The sequence below is a fragment of the Lagopus muta genome, chromosome 6, assembly GCF_023343835.1.
Source record: "Lagopus muta isolate bLagMut1 chromosome 6, bLagMut1 primary, whole genome shotgun sequence".
NCBI lineage: Eukaryota > Metazoa > Chordata > Aves > Galliformes > Phasianidae > Lagopus > Lagopus muta.
Genome location: NC_064438.1, coordinates 16,060,382 through 16,085,926, shown reverse-complemented (window position 1 = coordinate 16,085,926; position 25,545 = coordinate 16,060,382). Strand labels below are relative to the sequence as shown.

Here is a 25,545-nt window from a genome sequence, read left to right as displayed (position 1 = left end):
GAAGAGGGGAGGTGGGCGGGGTCACCTTGCGCTGACCCCCCCACCCTGAGCTGCGCGCGCCGGTTACCAGGGCGACAGAGGAGCGGCCAATCAGCGCGCCCCGCGCCCGCCCCTTCTTTCTCCTGGGTGAGCGAGCACCAATCGGCGGGCGTTCCGGAAGCCGGCAGAAGGCGCTCTCCCGTTCCGCGGCCCTGCCCCTCGGCCTCGCTCTGGGCAGGAGCTGAGACCCGAGAGCCAATCGGAGCGGGGGGAAAAGGCGTGAGGTGAGCGGGCCCGCGTGCCGCTCTGCCTATAAAATGGGGGCCGGGCGGGGGCGCGCGGCTCATTCGCAGTTGGCGGCCGCGGCGGAAGGGCGCTGCGAAGAGAGATAGAGGGTAGTGTGAAAGCCGCCGCGCGCGTCCGCCCCGACGTCCCTTCCCCGCCGTCGCCCCCTCTCGCCATGAAGACCAAGTTCTGTAACGGCGAGGCCGACCCCTCTCCTCTCGGGCTCCTTCTGGGCTGCGGTCCTGGCTCCGGCGGGGGCGGCGTCGTCCTCCCCGCCGCTGGGCAGCCCCCCTCACCGCTCTCCCACGGCGGCCCCGAGGGGAAGGACCCCGCGGCGGCGGGCAGAGGCGGCGGTGCCGTGAGCCCGGCCTCCCCCGTGCCGCCGCCGCCCGAGGAGGAGCCGCCGCTCGACCCCCGCACGCGGCGCAGGGCCTATCTGTGGTGCAAGGAGTTCCTGCCGGGGGCCTGGCGGGGGCTGCGGGAGGAGCAGCTCCGCATCAGCCCCATCAGGTCAGTGCGGGCGGAGGGGCGGGGCTGCCTCCTGGGGGACCGCGCGCTGCCACTTCTCCTCGCCGCTTCTTTCCTCCTCCTCCTCGTCCTCCTCGTTTTTTTTTCTTTTTCTTTACCTTCCTTCCGAAACCCGCTGGGAGGGGGCGGGCGGAGGGGACTCGGGCTCGTGCCCGTATCCGCGCGGGGGGGGCGGTGGGACGCGTCCTGCGGGAGGTGGGGCGGCGCGGCTCCTTCCAGCCCCGCTGCGGTGCTGCGATGGGCGCTCGTGACTCAGCGCGATGACAGCTGAGGGAGGTTCGGGCGGCTGGGATGGAAACGGAGGGGTCCTCCGAGCGGCGTGGCAGATCTTTGCGAATTAAGTAGTCTGTGTATGTGTGTGACGCCTCGGTCGGTGTCCCGGTGCTCCGTCGTTCTGCCTGACCCGAGGTGGTCGCTCTTGTCTTCTCAGAGGGCAGCACTGCTTATAATTCCCTTCGAGTCCTCCTGGTTTTGCCTCCTTAATGCTTATGGGGCTGTTTTTTTGTTTTTACACAAAAAATGCACGTAAATACCCTTAGTTAGCAGTAACAAAGTGTGGACGGCTGACAAACATCAGCTGACCACCTAAAGAACCTGAAGGTGGGACCCAGTGGGATCTGTGCACCAGTTCTGAGGGAACTGGTGGATGAAGTTGCCAAGCTGCTATCTGTCCTATTGAAAGGTCGTGATAGTCTCTGCTATATCAAAGTGAGTGTGATTGGCTTATCCCACTAAATGTATTTAAAATCAAGTAATTGATTGAAATCCAGCACAGAAGGCCTGGGTGCTTTTAGTTCTCGCTTGGCAGCAGTCGTAATGAGTTAACAAAGGGAGAGAATCTAAGAAAACTGATACTGTTCCTTAACGATAGACTGGACTGGTGTCTCCGTAATCCCTATTGCTTGATTCTGCTTTCATCCTTGTCGGTCTGCACTGCTGGCTGTAAGCACTTAATTTCTAAAGCCTGAGGGTTTAGCACAGTTATTCTGGTATTTCTTGGAATCCTCCTCTCTGAGATGCACTTGAAAAGTCAGTTGGTGTCTTCTGGCTGGCAGGAACTGACGATGGGCTGACATTTCAGAATGGGTTAAACTGTGGGAATTGGTGGTGTTTTGGCCCATGCTTTCTTGGAGAGCAAAGAGAGCAAATAGTCGATCAGAACGCAGGTATGAGCACACCTAACTGCTGTGGCTGTGATTCTGGGAAGTTATGGATGGCTTTGCAAATAGGTGATTGGAAGGGCTTACCCTTTGGCAATTTGAAGTAGGCTCCCTTTTATTACCCTCATTTTAATTTCCTTGATTAGTGGTAACTTTTAAGTTCTGGAGTGTGTAAAACTAGTGAGACTTCTGTTGAATGGAGTTCAGCCTGAGTAGTTTGCTGCTGCTGTTTGTCTGGAGGGGGTCCAAGAGAGAGATTTCTGGACTTGAATGCACTGTATGCAGGCAGAGTATGTGACAAGAGTGATGAGACAGGATTTGTTCAGTTTTTCTCCAGTAGATTTTATGAACTGAGTTTCTATGTGTTTATTTCTCCTCTTTAAATGCCAACATTTTCATTCAGGGTCTAGAAAATATTTCAGAAAAATGTCTAGCACAGTTTCATTGTAGCCAGAACTGTAGTTGGTATAACTAACCAACATTATGATTGCATCTGAGTGGTTGGGTTCTGATCTTCATTTGCTACCCTTTCCATCTGCCTGGTTTTCCTACCTGTTCACCCCCATGGCTCACTTCATATGATTTCCCCTAAGCATCCCTTTTTGAATGCCTGCCAAGCCACCTGGTTCTCTTCTGTCTGCTTTCTTGAACGCATTGTACAGCTGCTGATTTACCCTATTTGCTCAGGTTTTGTCTTCTCAATCATTGGCTCTCAGTCTATAGTCCAGCCCCTCTTCTGTCAGTCACCTCCCAGTAGATACATACCAAGTCATCCACTTTCTTGGTGGCTCTCGGAAAAGTCTTTCTGATTCACAGAATCACAGAATTGTAGGGGTTGGAAGGGACCTCCAGGGATCATCGTGTCCAACCCCCCTGCCAAAGCAGGTTCCCTTATTCCCTTAGGTTCCCTAAATTAGAATTCCCTTCTAACAACTTCTGCCTCTTGCTTTTTGTCATGACTAATGTGAGGGATTGTAAGAGAACCCAAATAATTACTTAAAAAAGCAGTAAAGTGAGTATCAGACTGGGACTGTGAACTGGAAGTTATCCACTGCATTTTGGATCTGTGCAGATTCTGGAATCAGAGCTCACTGTGGGTATCACTAAATGCCTGTACTTCGATGCTTTGGGTGATGAGGAGAGCAGCACTGCAGTGGTGCTGCAAACTGCAACACAAGTACTACTATTTAGATACTAGAGTTACTTCAGTAAGGTGAAGAAGTAGCATGCTGCAGGTAAAAATTACCAAGCTTTTGCATTTGTGCTTCCTCATCCCTTTTCTGTTAGCTACTATTTTTGGATTGTATCTGTTTTTGGAAGGTGTTGTTAACGATGAGATATACAAGGCTTTTTTTTTATTTGTAGATGTGATTTGCATTTCTATTCTGGCAGTAAACCAGAAGTTTCAGTGCTTTTTTGTCTGCTGCAAGAGGAAGTAGTATTGTGGGTCCTTTCCAACTCAAAGTATTGTGGGTCCTTTCCAACTCAAAGTATATGTGATGTTGCAGAAATTTTTTGTTAATGAACATACTGAGGGCAATGGAATTAATGCAAAATTACTATTTGGTAAGGCAAATGCAGATTTAGTAAGCTGTTCTTGAAGTTTGACTACCAGAAACTAGGAAGTACTGCTTTCATCTGGTATCTGGCCTGTAAAGCTGTAAAACACGGGTGCTGTCACTTTTCCTGATTACATGACAAGTCAGCATACCTGTATGTAACCCCTGAGTGGCTGAAGTGCAGATCTCCCCACTTTGTGTGATAAGATTGCAATCAGTACATCAGTCATCTGTAGTAAAAGGTGTATTAGTGTGATTCCAGTTGATAGCAAGGGAATGTTCATCCAAATTAGCCAATAATCCATACCCTTCTCTTGGCAGAGGTGGCCTCAGCAACATGCTGTTTCAGTGCTCGCTACCCGACTCCATTGAGACAGTGGCAGATGAACCACGGAAAGTTCTGCTGCGCTTGTACGGTGCAATCCTGCAGATGGTGAGTACACGGAGTGCTTTGGGAGAGGGGGGCTTCTGTAGCTTGATTGAGATGTGTTTGGAGGTCTTCATTGTGACACACTGCTGTGTTATCTGCTTGGGAATGTGTTTTAGTGGCTGTGGGGTAGATGGCTAGCTTAAGGCAGTGCTCTTTATAGTTTGTTCTTGTCTAGAACTTACACTCCTTTCTACGCAGATCCTGGCTGGCGTCTATCAGCTGAAGACTCATTTGCTATCTGTTTGATCAGTAATGCTTTGTATATGGTGTTAAGTTTGGACTGTGGTATTCTAGAAATGTTATTAAAATCTGCTTCTGTACAGTGATGTAGGACTGGCATAACTAGCAGGACTGCAGAGGACTAAGCCATTTAATTTCTACCTCAGTAGGGCTTACAACTGAGATTGAAGTTTTTTGTCAGACTTAACTGATACAGTGCTCAAGCATTTTGTTAGAGACCTTGTGCTATGGGAAGACTTGATCTACGGTGTTGTAATAAAAACGTTGCACGAACATCAATGCCATATAGCCATCTCATTCCAAAATACATTTTCCCAAGTGTTTGATGTGCCCCATAGCTGGCATGAAACGAGATGTTCATCAAACTCTTGTGCTGTTCCTTTGGGTTTTTTTTGTCAGTGAAAACAGTACAATGCAAACAGCATTTAAATTTGTCAAACCTTAAGAGAAGCAGTTAGCAAATCTGTTTGAAACTGTAGAAAAATCTTGTAGAGATGATCTCTTCTAAAGCTTACAGGCTATTACTGTAGGACTATATGGCAGATCTTGTCTTATCCATCTCTGCTGGACATTTGATTACCCTGCAGTAAATCACCATAAGTGTTCAGCCTTATGAAAAATGGCAGCTTCATAAAATTACATTTTGTTGACAATAGCTTCTATTTGACATAGAGGGTCTGTCTGCCTTCATTATCTGTTAATTTGTGATATTTTCTGATAGTTGTTTGCTTTGAAAAACTGATGCAGTATCTGCAGGAGATTGACTGTTGTGGAAATTTTGGTCCATTCTTCCTGCATCCTCTGCTTTGACCAAGCTGACTCAAAAATCTCATTAGATGCAATCACTTAAGTGGCTTTCAAATGGTTTTTATGTAATGCGAGATGCAGACTTTACCAGAAATAATGTAAAAGATTGCAGTGGGTTGAAACAGCACGGAGCATTTGGCTGCACCACCGTATGTGTGTTGGGAAAGTTAAACAACAAGTGTGTAAAAGTGGATTAATTCCAGTTTAAATCTGTACTTTGGCTTAAGAAAAAACAAAAATAAAGTGGGGGGGGGGGGGAGGAACCCAAAAACTTGGAGAAACTGTTTCTGAAGTGACTAGGATTGGTGATACCATTTTTTTTTCATAACTGTTAATGGCTTTAATGCAGTACTGACTTGATATGTAGATGTCTTCATTAGGAACATGGGCTGTAAAGCTTAGTGTAGTGATAGAACTGCTGTTGCCCAAGAGCTGTGAAGAAATGTAGTGCTCCCCCCATCACCCTTTTTTTTTTTTTAATAAAGGTACAGCAGACTCTAGTGTTTGGTTGCCCTTCTCTTCCCTTAGAGTTTTTCTTGTCTTTTCTGTGCCCCTATTTGCTGAAGGAATCAACAAAAATTGGGGGCTCTAAAATCAGGGAACTAATTTGGTTTGAAAATTGAAAGTGTGTTCATAACTTTCTAACCTTTCTGCTCTTGGTTAAAGGATCTTTTGAGATGTCTAACTTCCTTTATTTCCGTAGTGGCAGTGAAATGACTGCTCTTGTTGGTGCAGTTCACTAAAGGTTAAGTAAGCAGAAAAAGTCCCAAGGTAAAACTTTCAGATTGCATTGAGGTTCACAATTTTTTGTCAACAAACATTTGTCTCTTCCAGCCCCTGTACCTTAAATGCAAGTTAAAATATAAGCAAACTGTTTTATTGGGGTATTTTGAAAACCTGACTTAAGATTCTTATGGATTGCAGCGTGGCTTAAGCAGAATCTTATGACAAGCCTCTTGTTATGAGAGAGTGATCCTTAACTTTTTTAATGACATCACTTGAGTTTAAAGCCCTGTAGAAATCAAGGGACACCGCTTAAGTTGACTTTTGAGACCTTAATGCTAAAATCAAGACTTAATTCTCACTGGCTTGTCTTTAACTGACACTGGGTATTAGTAGCTACCACTTACGTTTTGAGTCACTGTAGTGTGTTTTAACACCTGCCCATCTTGTTTTCTGTTGCAGTTGGAGCACAAAACAATGATATCAGCTCCTCTTATTGTCCCTGTGAGTACTGCAGATCTGTAGCAGTCTGCACCAAATTGATACAGATACAGCTGATGAATTGAAGTAAAAGTTTTGAACAGGGTAGAAGCGAAAAGTAGGAGCTCCTCACTAACTTGGGCAAATAATACTGACACCATCATTTTCTTTGAGCCACCTTTTAAAGGAACCTTTTCAGCAGTTTGAAAATAGCCCCAGTTTGCTTATTATGAATCTTGGAAGACACAAATGTCAGTACATGAAACTCATCCAATAGAAGCCATGCCAGTTGGCTAAAGCTGCCACGCAGGGAAGGCACTGTGCCTTCCTCTGTCATAACTGATATGTTAAAGCCAGTTTTCTTTGTGTGCATGAATGTTTTGGGGGGAGTTGGGTGGAGATGAATGGAGCTAGCTTGGCCATTGTTACCAATGGTCGCACTGGCATGGATGTTTAAAAATCAAGGACTTCTCTTGAGTATATCCTTGAGCAGAACTTTTTTTAAGACAAGAATTTGTGCTTGTGACAGGTTAAAGTACTAACCACATTAAAACTCAAGTGTTTGAGGCACAATGCAGATATGTCACCCATTGGAAAAAGGGAAATGTCTTACCCTGCTTTTATTCTTGCTCCGGCTGAGTAGCTAAATTTAAAGAGGAGCACTGAAAATACGACTTCCTCATTGCAAAATGACTTGAACTGTTGGCTAAATTCAGCTGCAACGACTAAAGCAAAAAGTTCTCCACTATGCCATTTCAGACCTCAAGATTGGATTTCATATACAGTGATCTGTAGTAGTTCTACTTAAATTCAGGAAAAAAGAAAAAAGGAAAAATTCCCACCTCCTAGAAATACCAAGAGTCTCAATATATGTTAAGCATCAACAAAAGAAAAGCCCAAATTAAGGTGGATTTCTTTGAAGTTCACCTGTCGAAAAGTAAAATGCTGATTGATCCCCATTCTTTTACACGTGTCAAAAGAACCTTGAACTCTGTTTCACTGGGACTGTTACTTTGCAATAGCTAAAAGAAAATCTTACATAGAAATGAGGAAAAACAAACCAATATACCTAACGTTCATCTGTGGTCTCAATTTCTTTGTGAGCAGATGCAGAATAAGCATAAGTGGTTGCCACTGTTCCGTGGCAAATCCTTTTCCATACCTGCCTTGCTGCCTTTTATTTTTTTTTTAACTAAATAAAATGCAGACTGCTGTGTAACTGTAATTATCAACGTCTTCTGTGGTTGTTGGTGTCCATGTCTGTTTGTAGCATGGAGTAACTACGAATCCCTGGCGCTGGCAGACGGCTTGAAAGAAACGAAACGCCTCTTACGGGGATATATTTGTGTTGGGTGGAGTTAAGGGTGTTCTGGGGGTAATGTACCACTTTAGTTGTATATGCATGTGTTCTCTGCTGCAGGCTTGCCCATGCGATCGTGCCTAGAGCACTCTGGTTTCCAGGTGACAGACACGATTCACGGTATAGTATGAGATCTCTGAAGTTGGAGCGTTCTCTACAGCTTTCATTTTCTTTAGTACTGGATGTCAATGTTTAAAAATAAGGCTTAAGTAGCACCAGCTACTGTCTGTGCATCTGAATGTTTAGAGCAATAACAAAATCTCAAAATACTGCCCCTTCCTTTCCTCTGCTCCCTCAGAAGGAAATGGTAACTTGAAATGAAGAGGATTAGAGAAGTCTTTGTGGCTTTTGAGCAAGAATTCCTAGTTCAAGTCCTACATGTGTTAAATACTAGGACTTTATAATTAATGTGTTTCTCCGGGCTTAGCAGGGATCAGTGATGAAAGGCAGGTAGGTTCTCAGGAGCAGAAATAAGTCACTGCTGTATCTAAAACTGTTTGTGTTCCCACCCTGTTCAAATAAATGTCTTTTGCCAGCTTCTAGAATGAGAGAAAGCTTCCCCTGTTGCTGTAACTTCTCAGTCAGTGCATTGTAGTGTTGTAATTGGGATTTGGAGATACTGCAGTGCTATGACTTATGCCTACTTGGAAACAACTAAAGCAGAGTGTATGCAGAAAAGTGGAGTTAATGTAAAAGTGTTACATTTGCAGGCAGAGCTTGCAGCTACTTGGGAAAAAAGGTACAAATTGTTCCCCCTCGACAGAGTTCTTCTGTCAAGCATCTTTTTAAACAGAATTTGTCTTCTAATTACAAAAGAAATAAATGTGGGGAGTTAGGGAGAAAATGCTGGAAGAAGTCCGTTCTCTGTATCAAACTGCCAGGTGTGTAAACACAATCTGGTTGTCTTCTAATCACAGATAACGCAGAGTGTCTCCCCTTCTAGGACTTTGATCTCGTACCTGAAATGTACTGCATTTAATTAATTTCCATGATCACTGAACTTCAAATTAGAGTATATACAACTTTTTATTGTCTCTGTGCATTTAGCTATCCTCTCTAGCAAAAAGTGTAGCGAGATTTCTGAATTTGCTTTGAGCATAAACCTTCTCACAGTAACAACCATTGAACAGATATTTCAGTTTGTTCTCAGGGATGCTGAGCACATGCCTGTTCTTAGTTGATATTTCTGTTCAGAAGGGCTGATTAAAAACCTCTAGCAATTATTTAATCCTTCTCCTATTTGAGTAAATAAAATCTCGTTGCTATAAAAGTAAATAGCTCCCAGAATAAGTTGGGCATAAGTTGGAGTGTGGTAGAAGAGTTTAAAAAAAAAAAAGAAAGATAGAAGCAACAGGTGAAATTTTGGCTATTTGAGCCAAGAGGGTGAGCTGGTTATGTAGATGAATATCTATGCGATGGTATCTCATCATCTGAGATGTTTGGCTTTGAGCCTCTTCTCATAGATGATTGTGCAGACAGAAAATCAAATCCTAGTGCTTGAACATCCGTTGAACTCTTTAAAGAGTTTAACTCTTGAATTTCTGTTACATGAAATCGCATCCCGCTTTACTTCGTTCACATTGACAGCATGTACTGGAGACTGTGCTAATCCTAGGCTGAGCACATGGCCACTTGTGAAGTCTGATCCTCTCCAAGCTCCCATTCCTATCTACAAGTTATTTGCGAATTGCTTTGCATTCATCCTCCCCTGGATGCTAATGCTGTATGCTGAGGGAACAGAAAAGAGGAAGGGGTGCTGCAGAAGTCTCCTTTTCTGATGACTCTGCAGTAACATCCCTAACTGCCTCCTTCTAATGGCACAGTGGATGCCATTAGGATATCTCTGATGCTAATTTGAGGTGGAGTCCTTAGAACTGGCTAACTCTTTACACATGCCTTCTGTAAAGCGTGTGCCAGTTCAGGTTCTAGGGGAAAGTCTAATCTGCTTACCTTCTGATGAACTGAGCCATTCTGAGAGCACCATTAATCAGGAAAGACTCCTGGATGGTGAGTAACTTTCTGACTGTTCAAGAAAAATCTGTAAGATGCAATAGTGGTATTGATGTAGGACATGCTTGTTCAGAGAAGCTCTCTGTACATTACTTAAATGCTATCGTGTAGTTACACATTTAGCTTCTAGTGAATGCGTTTTGACTTTATTAATTTCCTTGAAAGGAATATAAACTAATAGTAGTCTTCATATTGTCTTGTTTTAAGCTTAGTATCCTAGTGGAATGGGAAGTACTTGCTGAAAGACCATGGATTCATGTTAACTATACTTCTTCTATAGCTTCTGAAATAACGTAACTGCATAGCTCGTGTAAATCTTTAGCTTGTTGTATTGTACTGAAGACAGCTGGTGTTGCTTAACTGTATTCTGTTAAGTTCGTATTTCCACCCGTTCTGGACATGTTAGAACGCTGGGACAGAAAGGTATGCACACGGTTCTGTGAATCACACGTTTTATTCAGAGGGTGGAGATGCAGGCTGCCTTCATGGGCCTCTAAACTCAGTCTGGTTTAAACAGTCTATGGTGGAATTGCAACGTAAAGTAGCAGCCACAAACTATCGCTAAATCTGAGCAAACATTTGTTTCTCTTCTCCTTACCTTCAGAACTTTAAAGGACAAGGCTTTTATTACGGCTTGAATTTTAAACGTGGCTCTGTTAAAAGCATGTGCCATTGAAGGGGGGGTTGCTGAGGATGTGATTTGGTACTCTGAAGCTGCTTTGTAATGACAGTCAACAAGCCTAGCACAGTACATTTTGCATGGAATTGGTTAAAGATTTGCTTGTATACTGCAGTTCTTGCTGATGTGACTTACGTGGGCATTTCATTTGAAGATAAATCCTGGATTTGCATACTTAGTGGTATGTGCACATAACAGCCTGGACAATATATATATTCCTTATATAATTAAGGAAATCTTTGCCAAAAGAATTTAGGGGAAATAAACATTTAAAATTACATTTAAAACGAGTGCTTTGCGAGCTTTACCAATAGTCCTTCAAAGGCTCTTATGTAATTTATGTAGCTTATCTCTTAAGTGTTTTAGCTGCAAGAAGAATGTCATCCCAGATGTTGTTCAGAGGGACTTAATTTTCTCTAAGTTAAAAGCACATATTTAAGCTTGTGATGCATTGACATGCAGATTTGAAATACTGGGGAACAGAAACACCTGAAACCCATCTCCTGGGCTGTTTGCAGGAGTGGCTTGGTCTCAGTGGCACATCCTTTTGAAAGGTTTTGGAATTGGTGGAATAGGACTGCGGTCAGAGGTCAGATGGATGCTAGTGCTGTAGTTGTCACAGATCAAGACACTGTTGAGACATCTAGTTAACTGTAGCTGGCACTTCTACTCCCTTTGTTCTGGTGGTTGCAGGTTAATCGTGTTAAATTTCATCTTCTCATTGTGCTTGCTTTTTCTCATCCATAGAGGTCCTGTAATAAAGGAGAATCAGAACAGTCTCAAAAGGAAAATGACTTGCAAGTAAGTAATTATATTTGCTTGCTTAACAGAAGTTTAGAAATAGGGAAATACTGTGAGTCTGCTTGTTCTGAACCAGTACTCAGTCTGCCTGGTGCCTGGGCTGTGGTGTTAGAAACTGTGAAAAGTAAGGAAGAAAACACATCTATTTGCTCATGAAAGTGATACAGTGATGTGCGTGTCTGTGCGTAGTTTGGAGATAGTTAAGTATTCTACATTAACATGAAACACTCCAATTTCAATGTAGATGGTTTTGTACCAATTCTTGCCCTTGTAACTACTGAAGCAGGGCTCTTCTTTTGGTGCTAGAGAAGGATCAGCACTCTACCTAATCCCTACTCTGTAATAGATCAAACTTGATTCTGAGGAAAGTATGTGGAGCTGGGGAGTTCCTTTTGAACCTAAAATGGTTTTGATGAGCATTGTGCTTGAATCATCTGCATTCTGCAAACTTTACACTGTTAGTGTTTGAAACCACTTCTGCTCATCCAGCATAATGTCTGCCAGAGTGCAGTTTTTTATAGTCATCTGAACAGAATTTTGGTAGCTTAGATTTTTTACCTTGGCAGTGTTTTTCCTAGGGGTAACATTGCAGCTTGTTAGCCAGATGGTTTGCTTCTTACACGTTATCATTTGTACTGTCATTTTTCAGTTCTGTGAAGGCTTTGGCAGTGGTTAAGGAGGAATACATATAACTCAAATTTAAATGCTGCTTTTTTTTCTTGTATTGTTTTTGCTTCCAGAGAATTTGAAATGGCTTAAGCATTTTTCTGGGGAACTCAACTCACCTTAAGGTGGTTTTAAAATGTTTGTTTTTGAAAGTCTACTTTTGAAGTCTAGATGAGATTTCATGAAGTTCGCGGAGCTGCCCTTGTTCTCAAGTGACTGATCTTATGGCAGGAGGAGTTCTTTGACTGCTCCATTCAAACCTTTGTATTTAAGTGCCAGGTCTGAGAGCATTCAAACTCAACTCCTGCTGCTGTGTTTGGGTAATGTTCACCTGAATTTCTGTCTGGAGGCAGATCTTTCATGGAGACATGCAGCCATTCTTATTAATACTGCTGAAACAGCGTTTAGAAACTTGCAAGCACGTAGTTGTGGATTATTTTAATGTTCTGCATTTTCAAGTGTGGTAGGCAATTAGGATTAGGCAGAACCATAAGAAAAGTAACCAAAATTGTAAATGGAGATCTCTCTGATTACCACTCCTGATGCATTAAGGGGAATCTTAATGAAAGGGAGGTTTAGGTTAGATATTAGGAGGAAGTTTTTCACACAGAGGGTGGTGATGCAGTGGAACAGGTTGCCCAAGGAGGCTGTGGATGCCCCATCCCTGGAGGCATTCAAGGTCAGGCTGGATGTGGCTCTGGGCAGCCTGGTCTGCTGGTTGGTTATCCTGCACATAGCAAGGGGTTGGATCTAGATGATCACTGTGGTCCTTTTCAACCCAGGCCATTCTGTGATTCTGTGATAAGATCAGACACAGGGTGAGTGAAAAACATGCTCCCTTTGAACTCTGCTATTAAAGTTTGGTTTGAGGTTGTAATCTGTGGATCAAGCACTATAGAAAAACACTAGCATTGTCAACTGTCTGGAGCTTTTTTTTGTTGATGGCTATCAAAGTTTCTTTTGACTTTTCTTAGGATAAAATTGTGGGATAAACTTAGGTGGGTTCAAGGAATACTTAAGCTTGAATTCAGGGGAAAAAGTATACTTCTCTTGTAGAAAGTGGACTGGAGATTTATAGGATATCTTTACAGATGATCAAATTTCTCAATTACTCCTCATGCATAAGATCATTCTTTTGCTTTGGCACTTGCTGTTATCTGAGTATCCTGAATTCTCTTTCAGTGAGAGATGTGAAATCAAGAAGGTAACATCTTAGTGGGCACAACCAACAGAATTGCTGTGATGAGGCTTTTAGAACACCCTGGTGTTGTACCAGCAACACACAAGTTCAGTATCTGTTGGCGTTGGGGTAGACATTTAGTAACCTGCATCTAATTAGCTTTTCTTTTTGGTGCTTGGTGTTAGGCTTTAGAACTTTCACTGTGGAGCTAAGAGCATGTCAAATGATAATATATATCTCTCTTGTTGGTGTGTTAGTTCTGCCTCGGCTGAGATGGAGAAATAGTGGAGGGCATGGATTTACTGCATTCACGTGCAAGTCATCTGAATTGATTTCCTTGATGGCCTCTTTGCTTTTTATTGGAGCTAATACTTCAGAGTGCGGCTGTTAGTCTTTGCTGCACTTCAAAGTGAAATGCTACACTTTCTTGAGAGTGTAACAGTGCAGTAAGGTGTAGGACAGTCATTAGGAAAAAAAAGCTGTGAAACTGCTTGAAGATTGCTTAAGAGTAGAACCTGAATAAAAAGGGTTAGCTGCTATCTGAGACTGCAGTGAATATAGTCATACAAAAGGCTGTGTAGCTCAAAATACCTGAGAGCTTTCCTAGTTCTGTGCTCTTGCTACTTAAGGCTTGTTAGTATGGTGGGTCAGGTTTTGAGGTGAGCTGCTCAAATATCAGCAGAGTTCATAAACCTCTTGAATGTAAGGACAGCTGGATCCCTGATGATGTAGTTGCTAGATGTGGAGATCTGTTTTATGGCTTCAGTTTTAGAAATAATCTGTCAAGAAAGCTGTATGTGAGTGACTTTAACTGTATGTTTGAGACATACTTCATATAAAAAAAGCCTGCTGGCCTGTGATTGTTATGGGCTGTTTATTGATGTAAAGAAAACCTCATGTAGGCTGAGGTATGTTTGGACATAGTGAAGGAAGAATGTTTATTCACCCTTGCCTCCTTAGTGGGAGTTCCAATTATTCTCTCCTTCTAATAAAAAGAGAAAGAGGGAAGACCTAAAGCGTGCTTAGTAGAAACAAACCCTAATTCATTCTTCTGAATGAAAAGCTGGTTAGTTCAGTCACTCACTTTATTCACTTGCATGATTAAACTGTCCTTTCATGAGGTACTGCTCATGCTGATGCTTCAACAGGGTAAGCTCCTTTGGAAATAAATTTGCAGAGTTCCGACAGCATAGGGAGGAGAGAATAGTTTGGTTTTTGCATAGTCTTCCTTTGTCCTGGCCCATGCAATGGTATCTAAATAGTACTTGCTTTCTCCCCAGTTTGAGACTTGTTAAACTCTTCTGGAGGCACCACATCATGTTTTGATATATTTTTTTTAATTTTTCTTTTTCAGGGGGCAGAAGCCATGGTTTTGGAAAGTGTTATGTTTGCCATTCTGGCAGAGAGAGCTCTTGGCCCAAAGCTGTATGGAATCTTTCCACAGGGGAGACTGGAGGAATTTATTCCCGTAAGTCCTGTTCATAATTAGTTAGTGGGCTGGTAGTTGTTTTAATTGATCGTGACAAGAAGGTCTCTGAGCTGCCCAGAGAAGCAGGGATGTGGGAATGGAATACTTGGCAGTCTGCAGTAATTGCTAGCTGTAATTCAATACAGTTACAGTGGGTGTTGGAGAGCCCAATTACAGCTCTTGCCAGGAGGAGATATCTAAAAATTCCTCAGCTGTAGCAGAGACTAATAAATGAAGATAAAAAACTTGTTAGATACCAAACATAGCATTGGAAGCTGTAGAGTAACACTTTCCTTTAAAAGCAGTGAGAGCAGATGCTTTTGATGTCCTTAAATATTTATACTTAGTCTGCTTTGAGGGTATTCTTGGTGTGAGATTTGATATTCCCCAGGTCTTGATCTAGAGCAGAGTTGATTAAGTCCTAAGTAAGCTGGCCTAGCTAACTCAGCTTTTCCAAGTACAGTTTATCAATTTAAGTTCATACTGGGGGGATGAGGAAAAGTGTATTGTTGAAGTACTAACTCTTTCTAGTACTCATCTTTCTCACTTAACTGTATTTAAAGGATACTGTACTTTATTACAGAGCAGGAAACTAAGTACTGAAGAACTGAGCTTGCCCGACATATCTGCTGAAATAGCTGAGAAGATGGCAATATTTCATGGCATGAAAATGCCATTTAATAAGGAACCTAAGTGGCTTTTTGGGACAATGGAAAAGTAAGTTATGCGCTATTTGAAGTGCATGAACAAGGTGGCTTGCTGTAAACTTGATATTTGGAAATTCTTCCTGAATGGCAGTACTCAAAAAAAACATTCCTTAGTTATTTGATGATCATAAATTATTTGGGGAGAATACATTTTCTTTAGCCTTTATTTTTAAACTTCCTCGATTTTAGTTTAATGTTAATGTGGGAAGATGTTTTGTTTATTGGCATAAGCACTGTACTGTTATCTTTATTTTTCACAGGTATCTAAATCAAGTGCTGAGGATAAAATTTACTAGAGAATCCAAAACTAGGAAACTGAACAAACTCCTCAGTTACAATCTACCCCAGGAAATGAAAAATCTAAGGTAGGCTTATCTACAACTGTCTTCTTGGTCTCAGTTTTAGTATCAATTTGTGTATTTGTTCAAGTGCATTGTACTGCATAGTACCCTGTATTCATTTCACTCTACAAGTTGGAGATTTTGTGGCTCTGTAGCCAACCTGTGTGTGGTATTATTACAATTGAATAAAATCACTTGCTGATCTCAGATGCTGATCAATAAAGTCCTACTTCTGTTCTGATCTTCCGCTCATAATAAAGAAAACAGGCTCTTGCTAGAAATAAATAGCACTTCAAATTCTTACAACGAAGTCCATCCTTTACCTAGAAATTGAACTGAACTTGGTGATCTGTTACTTACTGGCTCCTGTACTGCTGTTTTCTAGAGCTATGCTTGAGGCTACTTCATCACCAGTTGTATTTTGCCACAACGACTGCCAGGAAGGTAAGCTGGCCTTGTTCAGCGATGCGGTGTTGAGCCTTTTTCCGACCACTTGTTTGTTCTCTGAGAGGCAGTCGTATTACCAAGGTACTGCCTGGCTGCTGACCTGAAGTAACAGCCTGTGCACTCCCAGTGTGCATCAGCAGCAAGGCAAAATGCGTTGACTTAATGATTGTCTGGGCTAATGAAGAGAATGACTGAAGCGTCATCACTCGAGCTGAGTGTGTACACAAGCTCAGTACAGGTTTGAGTTTCCTGATAGCAGCATCTTTGCAGCCTTGAGTGAGATAGGATATTCTGTAGCCCTTGTGAAAGAAAGAGCTGAAGAAGTGAATGGTGAAAGTGGAGATTAGGGGAGTTTGAGTCAGCAGTTCTCAACTTGCACTGGTACGAAACATCAGAAAAATAAACTTCCCCTTTTTATGAGAGTCATGTAGGAAATTGCACTTTTTGTGAGCTGATTGTCCAGGGAGAAGAGAGAGGAGGCAAGGCTTGAGGTGCTGGCTTGAGGTTCTGCATGTGGGTGTCCTTTTACCTGTACAGAGGGTAAGCTAGGCTGAGCTGCAAGGATATTAGACCAGGACCATGTGTGGAGCTGTTGTGTTCGCAGGGGTCCCCACACTGCTAGTGAAGGCTGAGGAATGGGCCTAGAAAAGGATTGCCCCAGGGGACAGGCACATAGGGATAGGGAGCACAAGGGGAAAAAGCCACTGAAATGAGGAATGAGGAGCTGTCTCAACAGTAGTAGAATTCAGGATCTCATTCCAGGTACAGTACTAGGAGAGTTTGCAGTGTGATAGGGTTCAGACAAGCTTTGGGAGCTAGATTTTCAAGATTTAGGGTGAATATTTGAAGGAATAGGGAAAATACTGTGCTTGTGTTACTGGTGCAAAGGTAGGTGAATTAGATTTGACGTGAAATCAGATCAACACGTGGGTAGTGGGCAGAATATAGCAGGAATTAGAATTACACTAAATTGATTTACCAGTAGCAAAACTGTTATCGTTTGACTGCGGGCAGACTTACAAGTTTTTGGTAAGTTACTGTGATAAAGAGAATAGAAGGACAGATAAAACAACCTTCCTTATACAGGAAGAGGCTGAGCTTTTCTGAAGGTACTATTATGCTACATAGAAGAGCAGAGTGATTGAGTCCATGGCTTTCAGGCTGCTGAAAAGCAATTTCTGTCCCAAGTGTTGTGTGATCAATGATAGTGCCGTGCAGGTCTGAGAGATGCTGTATAATTTAGATCTCGTGTGCTGTAAGCAAAGTGAGAGCTTTGGGGGAACAGATGTGCCTCCCTGCCTGCACAGAAGAAAACTTTTTTGCTTTCTGCTTTTTCAAGGCTTATAGTATATATCTCAACTTTGCAACTTGGCTGTTCCTATTACTCTTATGTATAGATGTAAGGGATAACTGGGATTATCTGAACAGTGTTTCTTAAGACACAGTATGGCCTTTCTGTAATTTCCCTGTGACTGAGTATGCTGTCTGTATAAACATTATCTTATAATATTCTCCTAATGTTTTTAGGTAATATCTTGCTTCTAGAAGGCAGGGAGAATTCAGAAAAACAAAAGCTGATGCTCATAGACTTTGAATACAGCAGCTATAATTACCGGTAAGTCATTTTCTTCTTCTCTGTTGAGCAAGAAGATGCATTGCATTTTTAAGGCTAGAATGAGCAAGTACTGAGCTGCTGGTTATGTCTATTCCTAATGAGTTGTGTTCTGGACCTAGTGGTTAATTACAGATGTAATTAACCAAAACAGCCTTGGTTCTGACAGCTTTGGGTGTAGGCTTAGCTCAGAAAATATGGTCACAGATGCTGGAGCTTGCTGGATTGAAGAGCTTGTTCACTTAGTTCACTTACTACAGACAGAAGTAATGCTAATGCTAGATGTGTCTGACTTAGTGCTGAGATGTACTGCTTACCTGTGTATTTCATCTGTCTACATGTAGCTGGTAATTTCTGTTAATAGCTGTCCATCTTTTATACTTGGTTTTGGTGACTCGCGAAGAAGTTGTAGAGAAATGACAGATGAACTACTTCCTTTAGCAAAAACTGCAGCGAGTTGTACCAAGTAGCCTTGTGCTTCTAAACTTGATCAGTCAAGAGCAAATGGCTGGTGTACAAATAAAGACTTTCTCTTTTCCAGAGGCTTTGACATTGGGAATCACTTCTGTGAATGGATGTATGATTACACATATGAGAAGTATCCATTCTTCAAAGCTAGTGTTCTTAAATATCCTTCAAAGAAGCAGCAGGTGGGCACATAAGAATAAGTAATAAGCCACTGTCTACAGTCTTCAGATCTTAACTCTCCAATTCTAATTTAGGTTTGCTTTTTTCTAGAACTTTTCTTCCATGGCTTCCCATGTATAGTAGTTCCTATAATCCTGACTACTTGCTTTAAAGCTGTACAAAGTTCGTAACAGCCATTCAGGGTAGAATTTCTCCTGTGTTTTGTTTTTTTTTTTTTTTTGCTATGCACCACAAAAATGAAGTCCAATAGCTGTGGAGTGCTGCTGTGAAATTAGCTGTCAGTAGCAAGATGTCAGCTGTTGTCCTTTCCTAAACCAGACTTCCAAGCAATTAGTGGAATTGCCATTAATCTAACTCTAGCACTGTCTATGTTTGGAAAAAATACAACATACTCAAAACTGCCTAATTCTGAAAGAAGCAAATCTGCTTTGAGACAGGTTTGTAACATTTTTTGATTACTTGCTTTCTAGCTTCATTTTATCTCCAGTTACCTGTCTGCATTCCAAGATGGCTTTGAAAATCTGAGCAATGAAGAGAAGTCCAAACTAGAAGAAGAAATGTTGCTAGAAGTTAATAGGTAAAATACCTTTCTTGGCTCTGTCTTGAAACGTCCATTGATACCCACCTCTGTACCTCAGAGGAACTTCAGCCAAGAAGATGCTAAGCAGTTTCTGTATGGTGAAGAAAAACTTGTCAACTGCAAGCTTTAGATGTGTGATATGCATGTAGTAGAGTAAATAAAATATTAGGAAAGCTAATGGAATTTTGTGTAGTATCATGCTTTAAGGAAAAAAAAAAGGTGTGGCCACCCCCAAACTACAGCTTGTATTCTAACAGGGCATTGAGTTCAGTTGGCACTCGGTTGGCTGTTATAGTAAATATAGTCTTGTCATTTCAGGTTTGCTCTTGCATCACACTTCTTCTGGGGTTTGTGGTCTATTATACAAGCAAAGATCTCATCCATTGAATTTGGTTACCTGGTAAGTTCTTTAATAATAAAGTTTCATTGGATTAAAAATGTATGTGGTAAGTAACCTGTGATACATTATCAGAGTAAATGAAATGGCTGCTCAGTGCAACTTAAAACTTCTAAGTGGAGTTTAAAAAAAAAAAACCCACACCCATTTGTTACTAGCTTTTTCTCCTTCATTTTAATGATAACTCCTAGGATTCTAGAAACTTCAGAAATTACTTTCACTGTTACATAGCCAGACTAGCTGTGCATGTCAGACCTTGCCGTGGTGTGACTGCCTTGCAGTGAAGCCATTCTCTTGCAGCAAGAGATCCCCTGCAAGAGGGGAACAGTAAGTATGAATTGGAAAAGTGAGTGGTTGCAGGGAGCACACAGAACATGTTGGTACCCATTGTGCAACAGTGTCAATGCCAGGTAGCTTCTGTTTCCAGATGAACTCTTGATGCAAGGTGTTTAGGGTACTGTAAGTGATATAACCTTAAGGTATGCTGAATATCTTGCAGAAAGTGTTGCAGAAACCATTCCTGGTGAAATCTTGACTTTTCTAGTTCCCTTTTTTACCCTGGTGTTTTGGTGGCAGCAGCTAACAGTGTTGGTTGAAGTAAAATATGGGAGGAAACTTTAGAGGCGAGAAATCCTTTAGGGAGATTATCTTGAGCAAATAGATCAAGTTCATTGGGCTGATGGGTTAGTAAGGTAACACAGTTAATACCTTCATTGTTTCCCCATACCAAACATAGACATGTGGCTGTTCACTGTTTCAATGTTTTGTGTTTCACCAGGAATATGCATTATCCCGATTCGATGTGTACTTTGATCAGAAGAAGAAGCTCCAAGTATGAATGTGGGAGGAGTGGCCTGTTGGTTATTGTATGAAGAGGGCAGCTGGACAGAACTTTCACCGTGCTTAGGCTACTGTATCTGTAACGAAGGTGTCACTGACTTCCAATTCCTTGGAAGGCAGGAGTACAATACTGAAGACTGTATAAAAATGACTTGTTTACAGTTTCATAAGTATGTGGAATGAGATTGAGAGGCAAAAGTAAAATACAACAGTGCAATATCTTAAAATCCTTCTAATCTAGAATTTAATCTAGAAGATATTTTATATACTGGGGGAAGCTTACAATTAAGTGTCAATACCACCTGCATCGGAGCAAACAGTGTTACTGTACGTTTTCTAGGGGTTTATTGTCATGAGGACGAGTGTTGTAAGCAGAACAGCGGTAAAGGTGTAGACATTGTAGACATTGCCTCTTAATGAGAAGGAAAAGCAAAGGCGACAACTGTTACACTGTGAAGTAGGCTTCAAATCTTACTGTGAGATTAGGTTCAACATGCCCCGTGAACACTATCTTCAAAGCTGCTGATACCTTACACCACTTTAACCATAAAGCAAGGAAACGCATGGAAGCTGTGTGCTTTCAAGTGTTATCTGCGTATACACGAATGTTTCTCTTAAGCTGGTGTGCCTGTGAAGTATGAATGAACTTTGAACTGGACATTCCAAAGGAGTTTGTCTTCAACCGTTCATTCCTCATCCTCCAAGAACATGCTTTAGCCCAGCCTGGTTGTCTCCTGAAATGCCGCGTTCAGCACAAGGGGTTCTGTGGGCGGTCAGCACTGGGAAGAGTGCCTTGAATTACTCTAGCTACTCCCCAGACAACTGGATTGACACTGAGACTGACAGATTGGATCCCATCTCTCTTCTTGACTGGCGTTGCCTCGGTACGTGTCTGTAAGGAATACTAAAGCCAAAGACTGCGGAGAACACTTCAGGAAGTGGCTGTTCTGCCCGTCCAGTGCTTGTGTGGCTTGGGAGGTGCTTTTCTTGTACCTCCAATTTTCATCATGTTCCAGCAGTGCAGTAAAGTGGGGCGTCTCGTGGGGAACAATAACATGTATATTGAAACTTGAGTATAATCTCTGTACATGTCATCTAAAGATTTCTTTAGACTTTTGGGAACTTGTTTATTTTGAACATTATTTGTTGTGCTTTCTAACACACTGTATTATAAATAATAAACTTTTAAGTCTACCCTTTTTTTCATTTGTATAGCAAATACTGTTCCAAGCAGTTGAAGAAAATGTGCAGCATTTCATGTACTGTATTGCATAACTTGTAAAAGCTGTCGGTTTATTCTCTAGTATAGAGAATCATTTTGCATACACAATTATTAATGCTTTATAATAAATATAAAAGCACTTGAAAAGATCATAGTTGATGTTCTGAAGTCTTCCTTTCATCTGCAGAGTAAAACAGCTGCAGTTTCTGGCCTCAATCTGTTCTGGAAATACTTTGGTTCCGCCTTTAAGATAAGCTGGAGTTAAACTTGAGGCTTGATGCTGTGGGCTTTCTCTTCTGCACCTTTTGTAGTTACTGTGTAGCTGAGTACTGATAGTACTACATGAGGAAGAAGGGCAATTAAAGCAAGTAATGAGAGGTAGGCTGAAGCTTGGTTTAAAATGTATGGCTTTAGAGGTAAGAAGAGGTTTAAGCAATTTACTGTCCTGCTGACTGCTCTAAACAGTTAACAGGGCAGTGTTGAGGCTGCTAAAAGTTGAGAACATGTACTGAGTTTTACTGGCACACCACGTGAAGCTTTTGTAGTATGAATATTTGGGTAATTTATAAGGCTGAGGGCTTCATTTAATGTGTGTTATTGCATATACAGTCAATCCAGTGGGAATGGCAGGGAGGGCAACAACTCAGAGTGATGTTAGGCAGCTAGTTGGAAAGGACTGTATTCCTCTGAGGGGAAAAAACCAAACGTGCTGTCTTGTGCCTTTAAAGCGAGCTTGGTCTGGAAGGGTGGTATTCTCCCAGGTGCTGTGTGTTAGGCTGAGCTGGATGCAGGTGGTTCCAATCTAGTCAGCTGGGAGCGCTGCTTAGGTTCTGCTGCGTGTGGCTCTTCTTGCAGATTGCCTGCTAAGGGTGAGTTCTCTGAATTATTTTAACATTTACTTTAGATGAGGCTGCTGTAGTTCCTATTTCTCAGTTGTTACTTCATTTGGGGCAGTGTTGTAGCAGTGGTGCTTCCAAGCTGGCCAAGCAGTTACTTGTATGCATTGGCACATCTCTATTGGGGTTTTGTCTTGTGGAGTCACCTTAAAACTTGCTGTCAGCGTGGTTCAACTTTAAATTCAAAATAGTTGAGTCAAACTGGCTTGCTGTTCATAAAGGCAATTGGAATCTGATTACTCCTTCCAGTTGACTGGGAAATAAAACCAGTACTTGAGCTTTGCTTTCTTGACTGCTTTTATGTCTACTTTAGAAATCCTTTACTTAGTGTCCACATCACTTTGCAAGTCCAGACACTGCTGAAAGGACCTGCTTTTAACTGATGAAAATGAGACTTCTAGTATAAGCTATCCTGGCAAACCCCCACTCCCCAGCACTGAGGGTACTAACAGGATAAACTTACCATGACTGTTTGGCATCCCTCTTTGAAATTGCTTTCTGAAATGCAGTTTCACTAACAATGTTGCTCTCCTGTGTGTGCATGTCTCATTCAGGTCTTCCCTGGCCTTCCATAGCAATTGTCCTTCCCCTACCCCCCCCACTGACTTGTCTTTGGTAGTACTGCAGTTTATGCAGAAGGAGCTGGATTTCAATTCTTCAGATGAACATAATTTTTTATCTTAGCTGATTATGACTGTAAGCCCACAAAGAGCACAGGGACTTGCAGCAGTGTTATCCAGGGACTTAATTTGTCCTGCAGATCACTCTGGTCTTGGTGATGGGAAGGGAGGAACCTAAGTTAATTCTGCAAGAGCCTGTAAAGCTGGGAAATAAAGAATGCATCATAGAATCATAAAATAGCTTGGGTTGGAAGGGACCTCAAGGATCATCAAGCTCCAATCCCCCTGCCACAGGCAGGGCCACCAGTTTGCACACTTAATACCAGAACAGGCTCCACAGGGCCCCATCCAATCTGGCCTTGAACGCCTCCAGGGATGGAGCATCCACAACCTCTTCAGGCAGCCTGTTCCAGCACCTCACCATTCTCTGTGAAGAACTTCCCCCTCACATCCAACCTACATCTTCCCTCTGGAGTTGCATCACCTGAGCTGTAAATAGAGAACAAAGGAGGAAGCGAATAAATGAATTCCTGGAATGAAGAAAGTTGACTGCCTTGAGCCTAAGTGCCAGCACCTCTGATGTCTTCTACTCTACAACCTCAGTACTGTGGTTTACTGTCGTCCAGCTGCTGGGGGGTGCTGTGTTAAGTTGCAGTGGCTGGAGATAAGTGCCACGAGATAGCACTGTGCTTTCTCTGCAGGCAGCACTCATGGTAACGTCACAGCTTTTTAGGAGCAGTGAAATCGTGAGTCTGGCAGACAGAAGCCAACTGCCCTGCTGCTGTTTCTCCAGCCCATTGCAGCTGCAACAGTGTGATGCAGCTGGTGCTGGGAGCTGGCAGCAGGTGCCAGGCAGTGCAGCACAGCCTTGCGTTGTTTCTGCAGGTAGGAGGGTGGAGAACTGTGTGCTGAGCCTGACAAAGGCAGTGGCTTTTAAGGGTTCAGATGGTCCCCAAAAGATTCTTGTGGAAGCTGTGGCTGAGCTGTCCCTCAGTGCTCAGCAGGGCTGTCCCTGGTGCCTGCCCGGTTCACGTGAAAGGACAAATGGAGCGTTGCACCGGAGGTGAATAAATAGCCCTAATGGCTCTGGACTGAAACGAAGCACAGTGTGCTCTTACAGGGCCTTGGCAGTGAGCAGAAAGGAGCTACTGTGCTGGGTACCCAGGCAACAAAGCTGGTCACTAGCAAACAGCCCGCTTGTTTTTCCCTAATGCGAAATTCGCTTTTTATGGCTTTCATTTCCCAAGTAGGCAGAGCCCCTGCAGACCCGGGGTTAAGTGTGATCATATTATAATGCACAAACAAAGACATACATGATGTGTATCTGCCAGGCTCATTAAACAGGGATCAGCCATGAAGTCTGGCTGCCGGCCAGCCTGACTGGCATGAATGGCCTGAAAAGACAGCTCCCTGAGCAGGCCTTGGTCTGAGTCTCAGTCTGACAGAGCGCTGCGGTGCTGCTCAGAGGAACAGCCTTGCAGAGGGCCGTGCTGTTACCCGTTGGCTGTGTCCTACTGTAGAGAAAGATCATCTCCCCTCCTCGTGTAGGGTGCTTAACTCCCAGTTGGGTCAGGAACTGAAGGTTTGGAGATGATTGCGTTATCTGCAATAACCTGGAAAATTGGCTGACCTCAGCTCTGGTGTTACCACCTGGAAGCTCTCCATTCCCTTTGCACGCGGGTTTCTCCCCCTGCTCCTGTACTTCCTCCTACAGCTCATCAGGATCGGCCACGTGAGATTTGTCTTGGCCACGTACACCAAAGGAAAGGTCACCACAGCCCAAATGGACCTTCCATGATGAATGATCCCTCCCAGCCCATGTCCTTCTCTTTAGAAGCTAGAAGCCCACAGAGGCCGTGGCTGTACGAGCTCATCACAGATGTAAATGAAGGGAACAGCAAGTGGAAGGGCGGAAGGAAGCCTGCTCTAATTACCCGAAACAAAGAGTATTAAATAATACAATAATTTCCCCAGGAAGAGATTATAGAGAATTGCGTGTAACGCCTCAGTTCTGAAGGGTTTAACAATTTCACCTTAGGATGAAATCTAATTAGAAGGCTACGGTTACAAAGGAAAACGGTTATTTCATAAATCCCTCAGTAGAGTTATTTGGAAAAATACTGGTTTCTCTGTATGGATGAAATAAGCAATCCATTTGCACTGAGTTACACTTTGGATGAAAATTCAGGACTTAAAGTTAAGGTTTCTGAAACTCACTTCGAGGTCTTTCTCATTCCAGTTTGAAAAAGAATACAACCTAAAATGAAATTTTTCCATTACATTTCCATTTGTTTTTCTTAATTTATCCTTCTAACATTATTATTATTATTGTCACTTTCTTGTTGTTGTTTATACATTTATAAATACGCAGGTTTTTATGAAATATTTATATCTGTGGGTGAGGAGCACGAGGATCACATGACAATGTTTCTTTCTACCATTCAGTTTCATCAAAAAGGGGGAAAGAAATGTCACCAGTCATACCTCAGCAGTGTTTCTGTATCTGTGTGGTCCAAGAGGGTTAGATAGAAATCTCCGTAGTGTCAGAAGTTGTGTTCTTGTTTCCCAGGAAAGCAAAGATGACCCAAAAAGACGAAGGGAAGAGGATAAGAGATGAGAAAGGGAGGTGGTGGAGTCACTGTCCCTGGAGGTGTTCAATAAACGTTTAGCTGTGGTATTAAGGGACACGGATTAGTGTGGAAATATTGGTGTTAAGTGGATTGGATGATGTTGGAGGTGATTTTCCAATCTTGGTGATTCTGTGATGCTATGAAAATGCCCCCAGTACACAAGTGCTGGTGTTAACCAAAGCCCCTAGCGAGCCTGCAAGAGCCAGCCCTGCCTTCTGCATCTGTTTGGCCTCTCCTTGCTCAGCAGCTC

The 25,545-nt window shown here is 42.6% G+C and overlaps 1 protein-coding gene across 2 annotated transcripts; it reads left to right on the top strand.

Annotated features, from left to right (window-relative positions):
- Positions 1 to 302: 302 nt before the first annotated feature.
- CHKA (choline kinase alpha) lies at positions 303 to 21,301 on the top strand. Of its 2 annotated transcripts, XM_048949973.1 has the most exons (12): positions 303 to 774; positions 3,833 to 3,944; positions 10,988 to 11,041; positions 14,242 to 14,355; positions 14,939 to 15,072; positions 15,323 to 15,427; positions 15,789 to 15,847; positions 17,378 to 17,465; positions 18,004 to 18,112; positions 18,581 to 18,687; positions 19,009 to 19,090; positions 19,866 to 21,301. In XM_048949973.1, the coding sequence occupies exons 1-12, from the start codon at positions 440 to 442 to the stop codon at positions 19,923 to 19,925; spliced, it is 1,359 nt and encodes a 452-aa protein (XP_048805930.1). In that variant the 5' UTR covers positions 303 to 439; the 3' UTR covers positions 19,926 to 21,301. The 2 variants fall into 2 exon arrangements, with proteins under 2 accessions (XP_048805930.1, XP_048805931.1); XM_048949974.1 differs by lacking the exon at positions 10,988 to 11,041.
- The last annotated feature ends 4,244 nt before the right edge of the window (positions 21,302 to 25,545 follow it).